Genomic DNA, 19332 nt, shown 5'->3' with positions numbered 1-19332 from the left:
CGTACTAAATCCTAGCACAGAATGAGGCTTTGAAGTTGCTTGAAATATTGATATAGCATTCACTGGCTGCTCCACGTTGTGGGATGAAAATCACTATTCAAACATTCTTTACTTGCATTGTTTTAAAAAAATTAATTGATTTTTATTAGCTTTAAGTGATTTTTATCTAATATAGGTAATGTAGTTTTTTATTTTATTTATGTACTCATTGGTGGACAAATGGTAGTTTTCTTAATTTTTCATTTGTTTAATGCAAGTTCGTTTATCGTGTATTAATTGATGGATTAATTAATCTCATTAACCTTTAGTGAAGAAAAACTGAAAATCTCTGCAAGCTTGCTCTGTTTACTAAACCCTATTTTAAACTATATGTTATACCTCTAAAATCCTTTGAAGCATTGGTTTTTAGAATGTTGTGATCAAATTTAGATTATTTCTGTTTTCTGGTTTTTCTGTGCACAATTATGCATTAACGTGAATAATTTCCTATGTTTTAGTTGTGCATGTGTAGTTTATGTTTTTAAGGAATTTTATATTTAAGTGCCATTGACGATTTCCTATAAGACTGTAGATGAAAACAATTAAAATGTCACACAGTACCCTTCAATACATTATAACAACACATTGAATAGAAGCAATGTGTCTATGAAGAAAACAATTAAAATGTCACACAGTAATCTTCGATACATTATAATAACTCCATGAATAGGAGCAGTGCATCTTTGCTAAGCAGAAATTAGCAACAAAATTATTCCTTCCATTTGTATTCTTTATTTATACACTGTATTTTCATGACGATTGCATATCAGTCATTTCCCCCCCCCACTTCTGTGCTAATTAAAGTAACTGTAGGGACAACCCTATAGACTAAACTCCATATATAGGAAGAGCATATTCATAGAAATGTTCAGAAGGAACTTGAAACTCTGGCCCGGAGCCTTGCTAACTTCTACTTAACCTAGTGAAGGTAGACTTTTCAACTCTCTAAGCATAACAGGAGATATGCAAATTTAATGAGACTGGTTAAAATGGCCCGGAAAATGACAGTTAGAAAACTGATTCATGTTTGTCCCCAAAGCCGACAATGTCAGAGTACAGATCTTTGCCAGTGCAATAAATTCCCCAAGGCCACGATGACGTATATGTGAACATGGTGAAGTGTTGAATCACTTGTTATCCTTTTGTTTGCATGCATATATATATATATATATATATATATATATATATATATAGTAAAATGCATATCAAAACATAATGAAATATTGTTTGCTGGGCTCAATTTATGTAAACATTTTGATCTCAGCCTTTACAGCTATTCTAATGCATTTTTTTCCCAGTTAAGGGAAAAGCTAAGTGCAATTAATTCCTTTTAGAGATTTTTAAGTTGGAATATCCTCCTGCTCCCTATGGAGACAATATCGCGAAATCACAACGGCTATACTGAAACTGTACATCTTAAACTTGTACGAAATAAAAATTTATCAAAAATAGAATAAAACCTGCTACAGGCTAAAACCACGTTTGTGAACAAACAAAAGATATGAGCTTTCATAGATGACCCATCTCCTTCTTCAGCTGGAACTGGTTCTCCTGTGTTGCCAATGTATAAATAGCTTTTTATTTATTTTCTTGGTTGTCTAAGGTAGGGTAAAAATCATGAAATGTAAATAAGGTCATCCTGAATGGAGTAGAAAATTCCCTTTTCATGAAAGCACAAGTTTAAAAGTTATATTCAGTTATTGGATGAGTTGGATACAGATATATTATAGGTGTGCAAGACTGTGGCCTGATTGGGGTCACTCATTCAACCAAGAAATGCTTAAAAAGCTATTACCTTGAAGTTTGATGAGATGAATGTGTAGTGATCACATCTGGGTCACCAGTTCTAACTCTTTCAAATTTGCGAGTGTTGAGTTGTTCTCAAGATTGCTGCAAATGCTTCAAAGAATAGGAAATGGAAGAAGAGTGAAGATCTTTTATCTCATTGCAGTGATGACTTTGAGATGCAGTTCTAGGAGTTATATTTCAAATATACAAACATGAAACAGTAAGATTATAAAAATGTAGACTACCACACTAATGGCAGGCGGAATCAAGAAGTGAAATCAAACTATGTGCAACACGAGTATGTGCTTGAAAAATAAAAATATACAATCCTGTGCATAGTTCTAAACTATCAAAAATAAGAAACAAAGTTATGGTTACCTAACAGATATGCAGCAAATGGTGTAATAAACTTATCATTTTCTAGTACTACAGTATTGGCTACCGATGAGTAATTTACAGTAGAACTTTATGTTGGTCTTTCTGAGATGCTTGCTAAGCAGCAGCGAATTTCTGTTGAAAATGCAATGATTGGTGATAATGTGAAGCACATTATTTTGGATATTTTTCAACGATTAGTGATAATGTGAAGCACATTATTTTGAATATTTTTCAGTTTATTTATATATGTTGAGATAGCTGCTGCCCAGGCCAGGCAGGCATAACATAAAATAGGCTTGATATTCATTATATATAAAGCTCTTTTGCTCCTGAGGTTCATATCTGATCTGTAAGCAAGTAAGTGCTGGAGCCGATGTATTACCTTGCTATCTTTACTGCTTACATACTTGGTATCCTGGTCACATTTAAAATTGTGACTAAGGATAAGCCCCAGATACTTAGCTTTGGTTACCCTCCATACTTCTTTAGTAAGAGTTTTTCCTGCATTTCATGCTTGATCTTGTGCCCTCTGGCTACTGGTAGCTGAGACTTGCTTCGACTGATCGACACCCTCCATCTTTGGCACCAGTCTTGAACTTCGTAAATTTTGGCTTCTAATTTTTTAATAGCTTGGTTTAGCAAAAATGATCTTACTGTAATTGCGATATTGTTTGTATAACAGCCCAACAGCTGATAGTAGCCATCTCCCGGCTTAGGAAAATCAGCTTGAATGGTTTGGTTAAGTTTCTCTTCTTTTATTGCTTTCTGCCTGATTGCTGTCCTTAGAATCTACGTTAAAATCTATAGAGGGTTAAAGGGAAGGTATCTTTTGCAATACAATCTGCTGGTGATTTTAAGTGCTTCTATCATTTTGAGGCTGCTTTTATGCCAGAGTTCGGCCATGATTTTGGTGCTGTCCTGTTTAGGAATTCTATGCAGATGCTTGGAACAGTATTTAATTAGATGTACTATTTTTGTTAAAGAACTGGTTGGCTGAGAGTTTAGATACATGTTTCATGCTTGGCTGCTCTTACTAATAGTTTTCTAGATACTGAATCGATGTATTGAGTTCTGCATTTGTATCTTCATAATGAATCACCACAGTCTCATGCCCCATTTAGAAATCTCTTAAGTTTCTCTTACTGGAAAATATTACAAGAAGTAACAGAAATCGGTTATAATTACTGCAGTATTGCAGTATAGCCCATTCATTCCAGCTGCAGCTGATGAAGCAGACAGGTTGTGTGTGAAAGCTCTTATCTGTATATTGTTTTTTATAAACTTGGTTACAGCGCCTAAAATGTTATCTCATTTTACCCAAGTGTACCAATTTATTCTTCAACATCAAAATTATATAAGCATAATGAATAAATTGCATTTAAACTACATTTTCCCCTTTATTATTTATTACAGTCTAAATGTAATCAGAAACAAAATCTTATCATACAATAATTAGGTCAGTGTCAAAATTACAGATTTCGACTATCAGAAGAAAATACAGAACTACCTAAAGTTCTTTAAAAACAGTTATTCTTTAACTGCAAGTTTTAAATGATTAGCTGTTGGAATAGGTCGTTTAAGTATACTTAAGATGTTTTCAAGTCCTGTTAACTAGCACAACTAGTGTATTGCATACACATGGCAGTAATATAAAACAGCATTATACACACCAAAATTTTATGGAACGTCGTACGAAGCACTAATGCCGGATTGGTCTACATAAGCATTCTGATTACAGTGTTCATTGTTGTTATACCATTTTTCCCCATTGCAGAAAAAGACAAAGGCAGTTAATCCGGTTTAGGGATTTTAAGTTGAAAATAATGTATATTTATTATTTAGACCCATTAAAATTCTTATGTAGAATTTCTTATTTAGACACATGAAAAGTGATATTATATGGAAAAAACTGTCTCTTTATGACGGAAAATATAATTGCTGATAAGAAAGCAAAATCCTCAGAAAATTTAAATATGCCATTGAATAAAAAGGAAAATAATTGCGAGGATTTCCGATGATTCTGCTAATGACTGAAAAAGAAACGTAATTGGCTCTAATTAGCCCTGTCTGCACCAATCATGATGCTCAGCTCTTTACACATTCCATGTTGTTAACCTCATCTCCACTTATAAATTCTGAAGTGGAAGTTTAGGGGTATGCGAATGAAAAAAAGTTGAGAAACTGTATTCTAATTCATGGTGTGGTGGGAAGTAATTCTTTATGCTTTTCTGAAACCAGGGGTAGGATTTTTGTGTGTATTTCCTTCTAGTACTCTGATTCTTAACCTTTTTTACTCATACTTCCCTTTCACCATTGTTAGATCATCATCTCCCCTCTTTTCCCAAAGTCGAAAATTACATATTCATATGTAGATTTCGATTATTTTTAATGTGTTTTATAAATTAGGCAATAAAAAAATATTTAAAATGTAAGAAATTACCAAAACTTGAATAAAAGCAGTTTTTTGTATTCGGAAACTAAAATTACATGAAAACCTGACTGTATTTTCCCTCTGAAACTATGAAATCTCCACCCCCGGTCTCATAACTCTTGTTATAGCATATTCAGCAAGGTCAGATTCCAAGTGTTGCAATACATCTACATCCATAAAGCTCTGAACATTCAGAGTTTAAAAAATTCTGTAAACATTTAGTTCTATCTTACACTTAGAATTATATTGTTATGCATTTGAAATCCTTCATCTGCAGTTATAACTTAATCACTCATGTTCATAATTTTTAGTCTTATATTTAATCAAGAAACTAAGAAATGCATGTAGTTGGATCACTCTGTATTGAGTGCTTGCATTTTGTGCATGCTATAGCCTAGAGCTTGTTTAACTATTAAAATAAGCATGTGCCTAGAGCATCAAGGAAAGGGGTGCCACTAAAGTTCCTCATTATTCGGTTTAACCATGGAATAAATGATGCAACTAAACCAAGATTTAAAAAAAAAAAAAAAGGGAATGCAGAAAAACCAGGTGGAAATGTATGTAGGAGGGGCACCAAAACCTTAGGGCATCTAAATGTCTTAATCCAACCCTATTGGAGCTGCTACAGTTAGTGTATCCTAATGAGCTGTTTCAGTGGCTGTATGCAGCTCATAAACTTTAGGTTCCATGAATTTAGATAAAAAATAAATTGAAAGCAATCTGTAATAAATGATTTAGTTATACATTACAACATTGCAACTCCAGTGTTTCAAAGAATATCCCGTGTATTTCTTAACTGGAAACATACAGAAAAAAATTCTAATCCTTATCACTGAAAACTGTCGTTATTTAAGGAAAATATCATCAACAGACGAGTTGCATTTAGATTGTTAGTGAAGAATAGCTATGTTTCCATAACTGGTGAAGTTCTAATGATGTCCTAAATTATTGTTAGCGTACAACTCCAAAAAAAGTTCTGACATCATTGACTGCTGGAGCAGCTGCAGGTGCTGTAGCCAAGACTACTATTGCACCACTGGATAGAACTAAAATAAACTTTCAAAGTAAGTTCTTAAATTACTTCTTATCTTGTTCAAATGTATTATTTTATTGAAGTATGTCTGTCAGAAAGATGCATAGTTTAAAGTATATCTTTCAAAATGTGGATTGTAATATTTTTCTGAACATATAAAGTAGAATTATTTTATGTTGTTAAAAAGAATAGTTAATGCCATACAGCTGATAATTTCTGACAAAATTTACAAGCTCATGGTGTCACTGATACTCTTATTTGTGTTTTGCAAATTTTTTCATTTTTTTTTCATAAATGTTGTACTAATTATGTGTGTAATGCTATTAAGGTGTATGAAACATATTACTATATGTATGTATAGAGTAATGCATTTTAATATGTTTGAAGATGTCTCAGAAACATAAGTTACAAGTGGTTATTTCATTTAGAGTGTTAAAAATAATCTTTTAATATCACGGGTGTAAATGAAAATACATTACATTAAATGGAATATCATACTGTAACATTGCTCGCTAACTTGATATATGTGTTCAACATTTAAGGAGGAATATCATTATGAAATGTTATCACTATTGATTCCAATTAATCAAGTGATATATACTATATATATGTAAATATAGTTTTTAAGGGTCACAAGGTAACTTGGTACCAAGTCAAAAGAAAATTAGCTCTGCCGATGATGGCATTTGTTAGATTCTACCTAAAGTTTTAGCCAAAAGAATAAATCCACCAGCACAAAATTTTTGTGATGCATCAAAGACATCATCTAGATCAGGGTTTCCCAAACTTTTCTCATTGCAGAAACTTTCAGGGTTTAAAATTTTTAAGGATCATTAGAGTAAATTTGGGTTTTTAGTTATAAAAAACAACATGGATATATTAGGTAAACAAAATAAGCATGTATTCATGTATCATATCTGTAAAAGAAAAATGTTTATCAATTTTAAATTTAAAAAAATGACACATAAAACTAACTAAATGAAAAATAAAATTAAAACATTTTTAGTTTTCGGTGACTTTGGTGTGTTCAAGTCATCGAGTTACAAATTCTTTTAATGTTGGGCACTATGTTAAGAACATGAATTTTAATATGAGACACATCAAATCAATTTCTACATTTGAATTAGGTATGTGAGATCCATTTAAGAACTGATTCACCTAACTGAGTGAGCGTGTGCTGATACGAGAAAACTCAGCAGTAGCTTCTTCAAGAGCTCTTATTGGGAGCTTGGTAAAAAAGTTTGATTCACATTTTAGTGAGAAAAGAATGTTTCTCTCCTCCTTTATTAAATGTTTAATTTTAATCATTTCTCAAATTTTTTAATATTTTTTATTCCAAAATTTATTGTTAGTTCTATGTAGAAATGAGGTTCTAGAAAATCTCAAAATTGCAGTTGAAAGAAATCAATCCAGTGAGTTAGTGGCTTGCTTGAGTCGGTTCTCCTGATCCTTTTCTTTGTTCGATTCTTTTAACTTTTCATTCCATCCTTACACAGTGTTCTTGATTGATTCCTTACTGCTGATCTTATTCGTGAAGGTTATTGTTAGTAAGTTGTAAAAAAGAGCCAATTCATTTATGTGAGCGAGTAGTTCTGATCTGATCCCATAAAAGAGATTTTTTTTCCACTTTAATTTAGATTTCATTGCAACATAATGTGAAACAACTGGCTTACATAATTATGTTACTTCAAAGGGAAGTAAAATACGAATAGCTTGTTTTAATAAATTTGTATATGCCTCTGCCAAATTTATTTAAAATTCATTTAAGTTGGCTGTTATATTAATTAATTTTTCAAAATTAGCTGTGCTTCTCTGTTAACTTAGATGTGTTCATGAAAGGATTTTGAATCCAAGAACTGTCATCTTGGCACTCAAGGAGATGTTGACCAATGGTAATTTCTAGTTATACAAATGTTGTTATATTTTACTGAAACAGTAGGGTCTATTTTTAAAATTTCTCCAGTTAAAAAGTTATATAATGTAGTCAAATTCATTCTCTTGTAGTGAAGAAATCCAGAATATTCGATATATCTCCACTGTAGCAGAAAACTTCAATATATTAATTAAAATATTACTAAAATTTTATGTATTTAATGATAAAAATATTACACTTATCAGTAAAAATTTTATGTTTACTTATCAGTTTCAAAAAGAAGATAAAATACGACAACATCCAAAGTAAAATAATGCTTTTAAAGTATTAAAGTGATTCTGCATGTAATATGTTGCCAAAGGTAAGTCATCTGGTGTCGTGCCACATTACTAAATTTATTATATGTGAGATTTAAACCTCTCTTATGTTTTTTCTTTAAGTTTCTTTTAAGAATTGTTTTAAATTATGTTAACTGCATAATACCGTACAATGTTTCATTGTTCTCTAACCTTAGTTTCATAATTTTTCACAGAAAACTTAATGACTGCTTGCATTGCACCAGTGTTCCACAGAATGGAGTTTGGGAAATGCTGATCTAGATTTTTGTATTTGGGAAAAAATTATATTAAGTTTCCATAAATACACTTTTTCACTCTGTTTAAATTCATATTGCATATTAATTTCCAATTATTGTCAGAAAATATGTTTTTATTGGGCTGCTTCTTATCAGTCTTATTTTGAAACATGTAACCATATTAAAGAAATTCTTAAATATTCTGTTACCTTATAGCATTCAAAATGAAGTATTTACTAAACCAGTGGTTCTCAACCTGTTTTTACCATGTATACCTTTCATCATTGCTAAGATCATTTCCCCTTTCCAAATTGGCAAATGAGGAGGCAGATGGATTCAGGCAGACTGCATTAACCCCTTCAAACTATGAAATCCCCCCGGTCGAGACCCTGTACTGAACTTTGAATGCAATGGAAATAAATTACCAAATTTAAATTAAAAACTTTTTTAGCACTCAGAGCACGTTATGTGGTTAAATTTTAAGAAAATTTTAGGCCTTCAAAATAATTAATGAAAAAATAGGAGTTAATGTTATTATTTATAGTTTGATAAAACATGGCCTAATGTGGAATAAAGTCAATAAAAATAATATTCTTGAGAATCAAATAAAGCAAAAATTTATTTATTTATTTTGGAATGTGAATCAACTGTGAAGTGCTCTAAAGAACTTCTCAGTTTTTTCAGTCTCCTTAAAGTACAAAGTTATTCGTAAGCAAAATTTCTTAATAATGTCGCTATACAGATTTTCTTGGAAGAGTAAATTGCTACTGAAGAAAGATTATTGAAAGGCTTAAAGGAAACAAAATATGTTGCCCATGCAACAAATACGTCTACTGATAAAAGCGCACATTAACAAAAGCCTACATTAATATACGAGTAAGCCCATGCTGACAAAAACCCACTCCATTGTCTATAACACGTTTCTCAATACAATTAAATTCTTTTCAAATAACATATATACTTTGGCTCTTTGAAAATTTGATATAAGAAGCTATCTTCCACACTTAGTTAAATATATCTTTTAAGTTTCTCAAAAAGCTAGTATGTGATTTGAGTAATTTTTCAAATATATTGAAAAGTGTAATATGCATTTAAATAATGAATATTTTGTTATAGCATTTTTTTAATTATTAAAATTAGCAGCTACTAATATAAAAGAAATAAGGTAATGATAAATATATTTATTGAAAGCCAAATTTTAAAACAGAAAAAAGAATTTTTAAAAAGCCATATCAAAATAAAAATGCAAGCAAGCATGTAAGCATGTATTAAGACTAACATTCGAATCTGTTATGATTACTGTAATTTCAGATTGCATAGAACATTGAATTATGAACAGCTCTAACTATGCATAAAGATGAAAACCAACTGTTACTGACATAAATATAATAAAAACAATTAGAAATTTTAAAACTGATTTTTTTTAATGCTTCAGACAATAATATACACATTATTGAGTACTTTACATATACACTCTTTTGCAAAATCACCAACGAGGACTTTTGTGATCGTGACGAAATTTGGCATGCAAAAACATCTTGATCGAATATGTAAATGATCAAGGTTTCAAGGCAAATGAACAGAAATTACGATCATAGCGCGCAATTCACAAAGTATAAAACCAGTAACAGAGACTGAAAACTTATCTTTTTTTGTTGCTGCCATTGTAATTTCATAAAGAAGCAACTAAAGACACCATTACAATGATATCAAAGACCTTATAGACAAACGACTTTGAACGTGGTCGCATTGTAGGGTTGCATGAAGCTGGGTGGTCATACCGAGCAATAGGCTGTCACCTGCAGCGTATAGGCACTGCTGGGCAAAGATGTTGCTACAAGGAAATTGCCGATGAAATGAAGGCTCTGGAGCCAAGGAGCACAAATGCGAGGCAAGATAGGATTATTGTTCGCCAGGCCCGAACCTCCCCAATGGTATCATTGTTGACTATTCAACACACTACAGCCACGTCTATACCTCCTGTGGTACCGTCCACCATCTCACGGCGCTTGTCTGAGGCGGGGTTATGCTCACAGAGGCCTTTAAGACGTTTGCCTTTGACCCTACAACATTGGCAGAGTTTTCTGAAGTGGTGTCGCAGCCGATCATCATGGCTGCCATCAGACTGGCATCGTATAGTGTTTTGCGATGAATCCAACTGCACTCTTGAAGCAGATTACACCGCATTCGTGTCTCGAGAAGACAGGGCCAGTGGTCCTAATCAGCTTTGTTTTACAAAGGCATACAGCCATAACCCCTGGTGTGATGATGTGGGGGCACTATTTCTAATGACAGCAGTTCATCTTTAGTTATTCTCCGTACATCTTTAACAGCTCAACGCTATGTTGATACCATCCTGCGGTAGGCTGCCAGATTCGGGTACCACAAAATATCGCAGATCTGGAGTGACAACTGATGAATGTGTCGCAGGATGACAATAGGAACCTCTACCATTCCTTGCCTTGACGAATTCAAGCATGCATTGCAGCCATGGCTGGTTTGACCAACTACTAATTTGAACACTCAATGGGTGATTGTGAGCTGTGAACAGGTACTATGACTTTGATTTTTAATTATTTTATTATCTGTGTATGAGCTATACACGTATTCAATTTCATCAAAAACAACAACTTCTTTCATGGTGCTTCGATTTTTTTTGCAAATGAGTGCATATGAAGTTCCTACTTCAGTTAGCAATTAAAAAATTGTGTATGCTATATAGTACTAAACATATCTCAGGAAATTATTTGCTTCCTTTTTTTTAAAACAAAAAAAAAGGGGGGTCCAAATATTTTACTGGTTCAAAGTTTTTTAATGTTAATTATTTTCACTTCAAACTAATATCAGAATAATTTCCCAGAAGTTTAAATAAATGCTGATAAAACTAATTAGATAAAATGTATTGTGCTTTGGGCACATATTATTGCTGAGAATTTTGCCTTATGTTTCTTGCATTACTTAAACAACTTTTATTTCAGTAAAGGATCGTTCTGATAATTAGCAAATAATTTCAAATGCATTTTAAATGAATAAATATATTTGAAAGAATGAAAAAACCACCTCTTTTATTAAAAATGAGTAGAAGTCCTAGGGTGACAAAATCTATTGCTGGCTGCAAAAACTAAAATTCTCAACTAATATCCAAACGTCAGTCACTCTTGAGATGTTTACAAATAAACATTGTAAACATTATGGATTCTGAGTATCCAATAAAACCATAAAGGTCATTAATGTGGAACTGTAAGCAAGAAAAAATTAGTTATACTGTCAACAAATCTATCCCCAGGAGGCTGAGAAAAATGCTCCGATTCATTTGCTGAGAAACTATTTTTTTAACATAGTAATTTGAAGATAATCCAAGCTCTGCATGCTGGGGGTTCGCAGGCAAATGGGCACTTTCACACAAGCTTATAGCCTCTGTCTGCAATGTTACATTGAGAAATGAAATAAAAATAAAACTGATAAACAAAAATCTGTCTTTAAAACGAAAGAAAATTTTGCCATGAAGATTAATGACTTCTTTCATACATTTCTTGATATAGGCGTCTAATTGGATTTCAAATAATAACAATTAAGTAAAGGGAATGCTACTTTAGTCAACATATCCAAGTCCAAAAAGTTACTACTTAACATTTTAGTTCTAAAACTAAGAGGGACTTAAAATATCCTGCTATAGCTGTAAAATAATTTTTCTGTTCTTTGATTTAATATCATATCCCTCATTTTTTCAATAATGAAACATAATTAACACTTAATCTCAGCCATATAATATTAAAAATGGCATGTGAGGAACTTCGCAATGATATTTTTCATTTTCATATACACATACCAAAATTAAATAAATAAATAATAAAATACATTTTCAGATTTATCATCAAAATATTATAGCTAATCACTTAATCTAAAAGCAGAAACTTCATTTGCTTCCTAATTAAATAAACAAAGTAGTGATAAAGTATACAGACAGATATTTTTGAGACATTAAAATTCAGATCTGAGTACTCCATTTACTATAATTACAATTATAAATGCATTTTATAGTGATAAAAACCATGTGTCCTTTTGATTCTGTGGGCTTTTATCAGTGTGCACTTTCATCAGTGTGGGTATTTGTAGTGTGGACACTTGTCACAGTGGCTTTTTGGGGGGCAGCGGGGTTTTGTCACATGTGCTTTCCTCCAGTGAACTTTTGTCTGGGAACCCTGGTAATTTACATAGTTAGATGTAAAAGCATTAAGCCATTAAGTATCAGTTGACTAAGTTTTAGTAAGGGTGATAAACATTTCAACACTGGAAAAAAAGGAAAGGTTTTGTATATATGCAAGATAAAGAATAAGTCAAATAAAACGATGATAAATGATAACCCCTTGACCATTCCTTCTTTCTGCCTTAAAAATAGTAACATATTTATAATGTATCTCTCTAAACTGCATCATTTAAAAATTAGCCTTTGATATATGATTCTTATATAACAGTCATGAGACTTGTGTTTATGTAACACTTTAGCCAATAATTTTAAAATTTTTAAATTAAAACCTTAATTAGACAATAGGGTTAAACCAAAACTGGATCATTTTTAATGTAACTCTCAACATAAAAGCTGCACATTTCTACTCCACTTCTGTCTTGCAAGCTTGCTGTTCTTACTTTCTTCAAATATACTGCAAAAATGTAAAATGTTCTAATAATATAACTTATTCTTCAAGAAGAGGAATACTTTTTGCTCCGGTTGTTTTTCTTCTGTATCAAAAATGTTTTATCAAGGATAAAAGAAGTTCTTTGTATGAATCAAATTTATTAACATGTACATCTAGTAATAAAAAATTACTTTAATTTTAATTATATATGTATTTAATACACTAGGTTGTGTCAATGTTCTCAACAAGTTTGAATATATTTCTATTGTTTTACTGATATTTAGAACTGGTGAATTGTGATTTCTAAACCCTTTTGTTTTCTTATTGTAATAATTTTATCATTTAAAGTAAGATTAAAATGATCCTTGTTTATATTGCCTGATTATTATGAGTATCTTTCAGTAACAAATAAGCGCTATTCTTTGAAAGAAGCACTTCAGTTCATCATTCATAGTTACCGAACATCTGGTTTCTTAAGCTTATGGAGAGGGAATTCTGCTACCATGGCTCGTATCATACCTTATGCATCCATCCAGTTTGCTGCTCATGAACAATGGAAACATATTTTAAATGTTGAAACTTATGAAGAAAGGTATTCTGTTCTTTTGCTTACTTGTTATCCAGAAAAATATGATTCAGAATAAACCTAATGAAAAAATTTAATAAGGTGAAATTTTGATAAAACTGAAGAATACATTAGGTTCATAATTACTTAATAAAATGTTTAACAAAATGCAACATCAAACAGTTAAATAAGAATATACATTTTGTATCATCTCTTTATCTTTACATTGTATATTATTATTTTTGGGAAACAAGTTCTTGAATTTAGATAAGTTTATACTGTGGATTTTAAATGAGTATGGGCTATAAACCAATATATTTCTGTGTAATAACTGGACATTTTATATACAACCTGTGATAATTAAATATGGTGATTGATCAATTTCATGGTTTATCTGCAGGAATGGCAGTATACGTATGGAAAAATACTGCTTATTGTCCTTCCAAATGATTGCCTGCAGTGGTTATGCACTTCAGAAAACTTGTCTAGAGGTCTTGCATACTTTGAGCAAAAGCAGTCTCTGGTATACTGTTGAGGTTCAGTGTTTGCATTGCGTTGGATATTGGCAAGGTCTGAAAACCTGGCACAGCACGTTATGGCATTCTCTTGATATTTTGCCAAGTTTAAAGCAGAATTCCTCATCATTCATTCATTGCTCACTTTCGCCCATAATAGCATTGTTGCAATAAACTTTACTTCCACAACACATACTGTATGTATGGAAAACTATACAGATTTGCAAATGATGGCCAACAAACCTCGAACGTGTCTAACCTGATCATAAAATAGTATTACCAAATGCATCACATACCAGCAGTTTATTCTCGATATTTGTTGTTCACAGGTTGTAACATAAGCTAAAATAGCATAATTTGATGCCATATTAAGAGTTTTTAACAATTTTCTAAGTTCTTTGATTGTCTTGATCATAGTGAAATCTTAAAAGGGCTTCTGTTGAAAGCTTTTTAATCAGCATAAATATTATGTGACTTATAAGTAGTATGAATACAAAATAGTTGAATTATATTTCTGAATTTTGTGAACTAAAGAAAATATGAAGTTCAGAGATTGTAAAATGAATAATAAAACCAATTTTTAATTGCATAGATAAAGCAATTTAATTTATATTGTTCTTCAGAACTTAAGTTATAATGGCAGAGTTTGACATATAACAAGTAATTAATATTTTATTCCATTTAAAAAATTTTCTGAACAAAATAATTGGTTTAAAATTAGGCAAAACTGTACCCTTAGTTTGGCATAGATTTTGAATAAAACACACTCTATCCCTTACTTTGGCATAGATTTTGAATAAAACACACTCTATTTTGAGGGCTATCAAACATGGACTTTTTTTTTTCACGCTAACTGTTTCATATTAGAGTGTTTCACTTCCAATGTCATAATTTCTAATTAATATTATATATTTATATAAACTTTTCAAGGTTTATTATTTGAGTGTTTTATTAAAAATTATGAATCGATATTTTTTAAATTTCATTTTTAATTAAGTAAGTTAGATGATTCATGTACATTATGAAATTTTCTTGACCAAGTGTATTTTAATTAAAATAAATTATATTCTTGTATATAAGGTGTGTTAATGAAGATTTTTAAAAATGTTTTTATAGGAAAGCTAATCCTGGAAAATCCTTTATAGCTGGATCATTGGCTGGAGTTGTATCAACTACATGCACATATCCTCTTGATCTTGCCAGAGCACGCATGGCTGTTACGCACAAAGAAATGTAAGTTGAGTTACATTTCCTTTAAAGTAATTTCTTCAAGAAATCAAGTCAACTTTTGCATTTTAATCTTTTCTATTTTGAAATTTTGAATATGCATTATTGGTGCAAATGTTGCACTGGCTGTTTTATTTGGAAAACATGAGACTTGCATTATGCAAACTCAGGTATTTTGAATTAAACTGAGGGTACCCTCTTATATTATGTAAGCTTACGAAAAATTGTTTATGGAAATGTGAAGGTACCTAATAAAAGAAAATTTGACAAAAGAATTTTTATTAAATGTTTATTCTTTATTTTTTAATTTTCAGCTTTCATTTATGTGTTTTTGATTCTGATTAATTACAGATGTAATACTAAAAATTTATAAAAAAGAATCAAAATTGAATATGTTTATAAGCAGAGATGGTGGCGGTTTTTCACCAGAGAAAAACTGGACTTCAACTGTAAACCAAAAATTAGAATAAGGAATTCAGAAGTGTAATATACAGTGTCATCTATTATGGGAAAGAGTAGAATAATAATCAAAGTGGAGGAAAAAGTTAGGAATTAAAAATTGAGATGTTGAAGAAGCCTCACAATTGGAAAGACAGTAATTATGAATTAAGGGGGTTATGTAAACAGGCCTCTTTTTTTTTTTTTTTTTTTTTTTTTTCCAGTTTGTTCATAAAAACGTGAACAGCTTTATTAATTTGATGGAAAAAAATTGTAGTTTAAAATTCAAAATAGCGTCATTACGGCTGCTTTAAGTTGCTCCCCCTGTGATGCAGGCTATAGTTTGCTCTAATTATTTGAATATTTGAAATAAAAGTATCTTGAAACTTTTCATTAAAATATAATCTTGTGCAAATCTTCAATCTAAATTTAGGAAGATAAGAATTTTGGACACTTAATAAAAATTAATATTTTTTGAAATAATTTGTTCTAAACAATATTCATTATTGACATTGTAATTAATTCATTTTAGGTTCATGGTATGGTCAAAGACTATCTGCATGAAATTTAATGTCAATCATTCAGCTAATTTTTGAGCTACGAATTAAATTTGTTTTCGATTAAAAACAGAAAATTTAAATACATGATTAAAAGATGACCAGGACTGGGGAACAGTTGATTTAATTAGCTACTTTCATCATTATGTATCCTCAATGTGAAGTTTTATAGCTTGCTAGCTTTTAGCAATTCTTAAGCCATTTTGGTGGGGTGCTATTAATACCTTTATAAATCATATATGGAAGAATTTTAAGAACCAGATTTTGTATTTCACTAATTTGAGAAGATAAGACATGAAAATTCTGTACAAATCCATGCGTTCAATAGAAGAGAATCTAGAGATAAACTTTACCTGTTCGGTTTAGAAGCTGCGAAGTCAGCTTCTGAAAGAGAACAGATTTGGATGAGAAAAGACTGAATATGGAAACAATGTAGCAAAAACAGGAAAACCATCTTTTATTCAGTAGAATGTCAGAATTTGACAAACAGAGGAAGTCAAATCAAGAAATTACTTCTAGAGTTAATCAGTGTCCAAAAGTGATTTATTGAATGAAATTGAAATGCTCAGGTAGGTACAGAATATTTATTACAATAACGAAACTGAATTGACCCACAGCACTTATAAGCATTTCCTAAGAAGCAAATTATTTTACACTTTGAAAAAAGCCAGTAACTTAAGAGTCATTTTCCGAAAAATAATTCTAATTGAATTGAGGCTTAGGTTAGGGAAGTTATGTTTATAAGCTTTTAACCTTTGACTATTAATTCCAGAATATACTGTGGCTATTATTATAGGTTATTTATTGGCTGTTATAATTCATTATTTCATTGGAATTTATCTTTCCCAAGTTGTGTTGACTGCCGTTGTAAATAAAGTGACAAGAATTTATGGCCATTAACAGTATAAATTTCTTGTGTTATGATTATAACAGGAAATGTGGAGTTTTGTAATTTGTGTCTTTGATTGCAGTATCCATGACCACTTTGTATATGAGATGATTCCCTGGAAATTAAAGTTTGGGGAATAAAATTATGACCTCGATGAAAATAGCAATTTGCCTTTCATTCAATTCAAACAAGTATAGGATTATAAATTTTCTTTTCTCCAGTTTATGTAAACTGTGTGCCTGTTGTAACCTTATATACTGGCAATGTGTTGTTATATTCCTTTTGAGATGTATAATTTCTGATTGTGTTAGTAAATTTTGGTTTACTTATAGAGTCATTAGGTTATTTTGATGCTATAGATGTGAAAAATGAGCAGTACTCTCACCAGGACTTGAACTTGGACATCTTGAGTACATGCCATGTGCTACCGTTACACCATGAAAGCATGCAGAAAGGAGGGAGAAAATACCTTATATACTCCCTCTTGTAAAGGGCGACTGGGTATTAGAGGACCCAATCTACAAATCCTGGTGGTGACGAACTATTGTCCGCCACCTTTTAGTTCAGCCACCACTATACAGTCATTAGTTTTTTTGAAATGAGAGACATGGAGAATGAGCAATGCCCTCGCCGGGACTCAAACCCGGACCTCTCGAATATGCGCCAAGTTTGCTACCGTTATACTACAAAGGTATGTAGAAAGGAGGGAGAAAATACCTTATATACTGTAATGTATGCAGTATTGTTTAAATTGTGATTAATTTTTAACACAAAATTTCTGTTGTTTTAAAAATATTTTTTGGTTTTATTATTTTATAGGTACAACAGTTTAAATCAAGTCTTTATTAAAATTTGGAGAACAGAAGGTTGTAGTACACTGTATCGTGGCTTTACACCAACTTTGCTAGGTGTGATACCTTATTCAGGGACTAGCTTTTTCACTTATGAGACTTTAAAGAGATTACACAGTGGTATGCATTTAATTTATTCATGAAAATTTTAAGTTGATAATATAATTACTGATATTTTCTCTTTAACTGTAGGTTGTATATTTTTATGTAGATTGATGTATGTGTGAGTAACACGTGCATACGAAAATATCCCTAACATTAACTAGGAAAGCCGAAATCTTAGTTAAGATAGACATGTTACAATTAATAATCAAATTTAATAAGGAAAAGTAACAGTTGCCGGGTACATTATAACGGCTTAAGAGATTCAGAGCACAGTACAGATGCGAGTACACAAGTTCACATATCTCGGCGAAGCAGAGACGCACACATTTGTTGAAGTAGTTCCACTTGACTGCCGGGGAAAATTCTTCTCTCCCCGTCAGCCTGTAGGTTTGCCAAACGGGTTTACTGTTTCGCCAATTGGCGCTTTTCTGTACAGTTTTTAAGTCCGTATCGCCTGTTTGGCGCTGCCGCTGCAAGATTAAATATGTATGCTGCATATTGATATTCTAGAATATCTCATTGTTTTTCAAACTGCAATATACTTATTTTCAGCAATAGCCTGACACTTTAGCAAGCATTAAAAAAAAAAAAAGAAAGAATAAAAAACAAAACAAAGAATAAATACATAAAATAAAATCAAAATGAAAATGACTTTTCGATCTCATAACATATTCCTCCTCCATCTCACTAGAAATAGCCATTGGTGCAACTGTTGCCTGTTGTGTGAGAATTCCTAGTAGAAGCTTTACTATGATGAAGTATGATCTGATTTATAATCCGTTTATATCGATTAATTTGACTATTTCTTATGGATAGGTCTAGTATAGGTATGAATGTTTTAATATCTGTTTAATATTTTTAATAGCAATAAAATGTTTCATTAACAGTTGTTAAAATTTTCAGTTTTAAAATGTTCTAAGAACAAAGGGAAGTGGTATATCTTCGTTTAGTTTCCTATTCAGATCAGACACTTTAGTCTGCATAATGATAATAAATATTTATCAGAGAAAGATTGGACGCTTTAATTTCTTTGATCATACTAAGGTATGTTTTGATATTGTGCTGGATAGTGCTGCAACTTCACTTAGGCTAGAAGAATCGGAAAAACATTCCATAATTACAAAGTGGGGATTTGATAGCTCTTCAGGATATAGTTCTTACAAATCGACAGTTCACAATTTCTAGATTGAGTGATTTATTTCCTGAAATTTAACGGTCAGCTCTCTAAAACATTGTTAGTGAAAGACTCAAGTACCGCAAACTCTGTACGTGATGGGTTCCTAAGATTTTCTCTAACCATCACAAAACTCAGTGAGTGTCACATTAAACTTCCTCCAGCGCTACCATCAGGATGGAGAGGAGTTTTTGGACAACATTGTCACAGCATATGAGACATGGGCACATTATGCAACTGAAGAAACAAAAGAGCGAT

The 19332-nt window shown here is 31.5% G+C and overlaps 1 protein-coding gene across 3 annotated transcripts in view; it reads left to right on the top strand.

Annotated features, from left to right (window-relative positions):
- Positions 1-19332, top strand: part of DPCoAC (dephosphocoenzyme A carrier) — a 67511-nt gene that overhangs the window by 27349 nt on the left and 20830 nt on the right. For all 3 annotated transcript variants that reach the window (XM_035356712.2, XM_035356709.2, XM_035356715.2), the window contains exons 4-7: positions 5592-5700; positions 13156-13345; positions 14950-15066; positions 17764-17915. In XM_035356712.2, coding sequence (XP_035212603.1) covers positions 5592-5700; positions 13156-13345; positions 14950-15066; positions 17764-17915 — 568 coding nt within the window. The remainder of the gene's footprint in view (positions 1-5591; positions 5701-13155; positions 13346-14949; positions 15067-17763; positions 17916-19332) is intronic.

Source organism: Stegodyphus dumicola, chromosome X2 (genome assembly GCF_044657685.1).
Source record: "Stegodyphus dumicola isolate Sdum_Otavi_A_Nest chromosome X2, ASM4465768v1".
Classification (NCBI taxonomy): domain Eukaryota; kingdom Metazoa; phylum Arthropoda; class Arachnida; order Araneae; family Eresidae; genus Stegodyphus; species Stegodyphus dumicola.
Note: the sequence above shows the minus strand (reverse complement) of the source record. Positions and strands in the feature narration are given on the sequence as shown.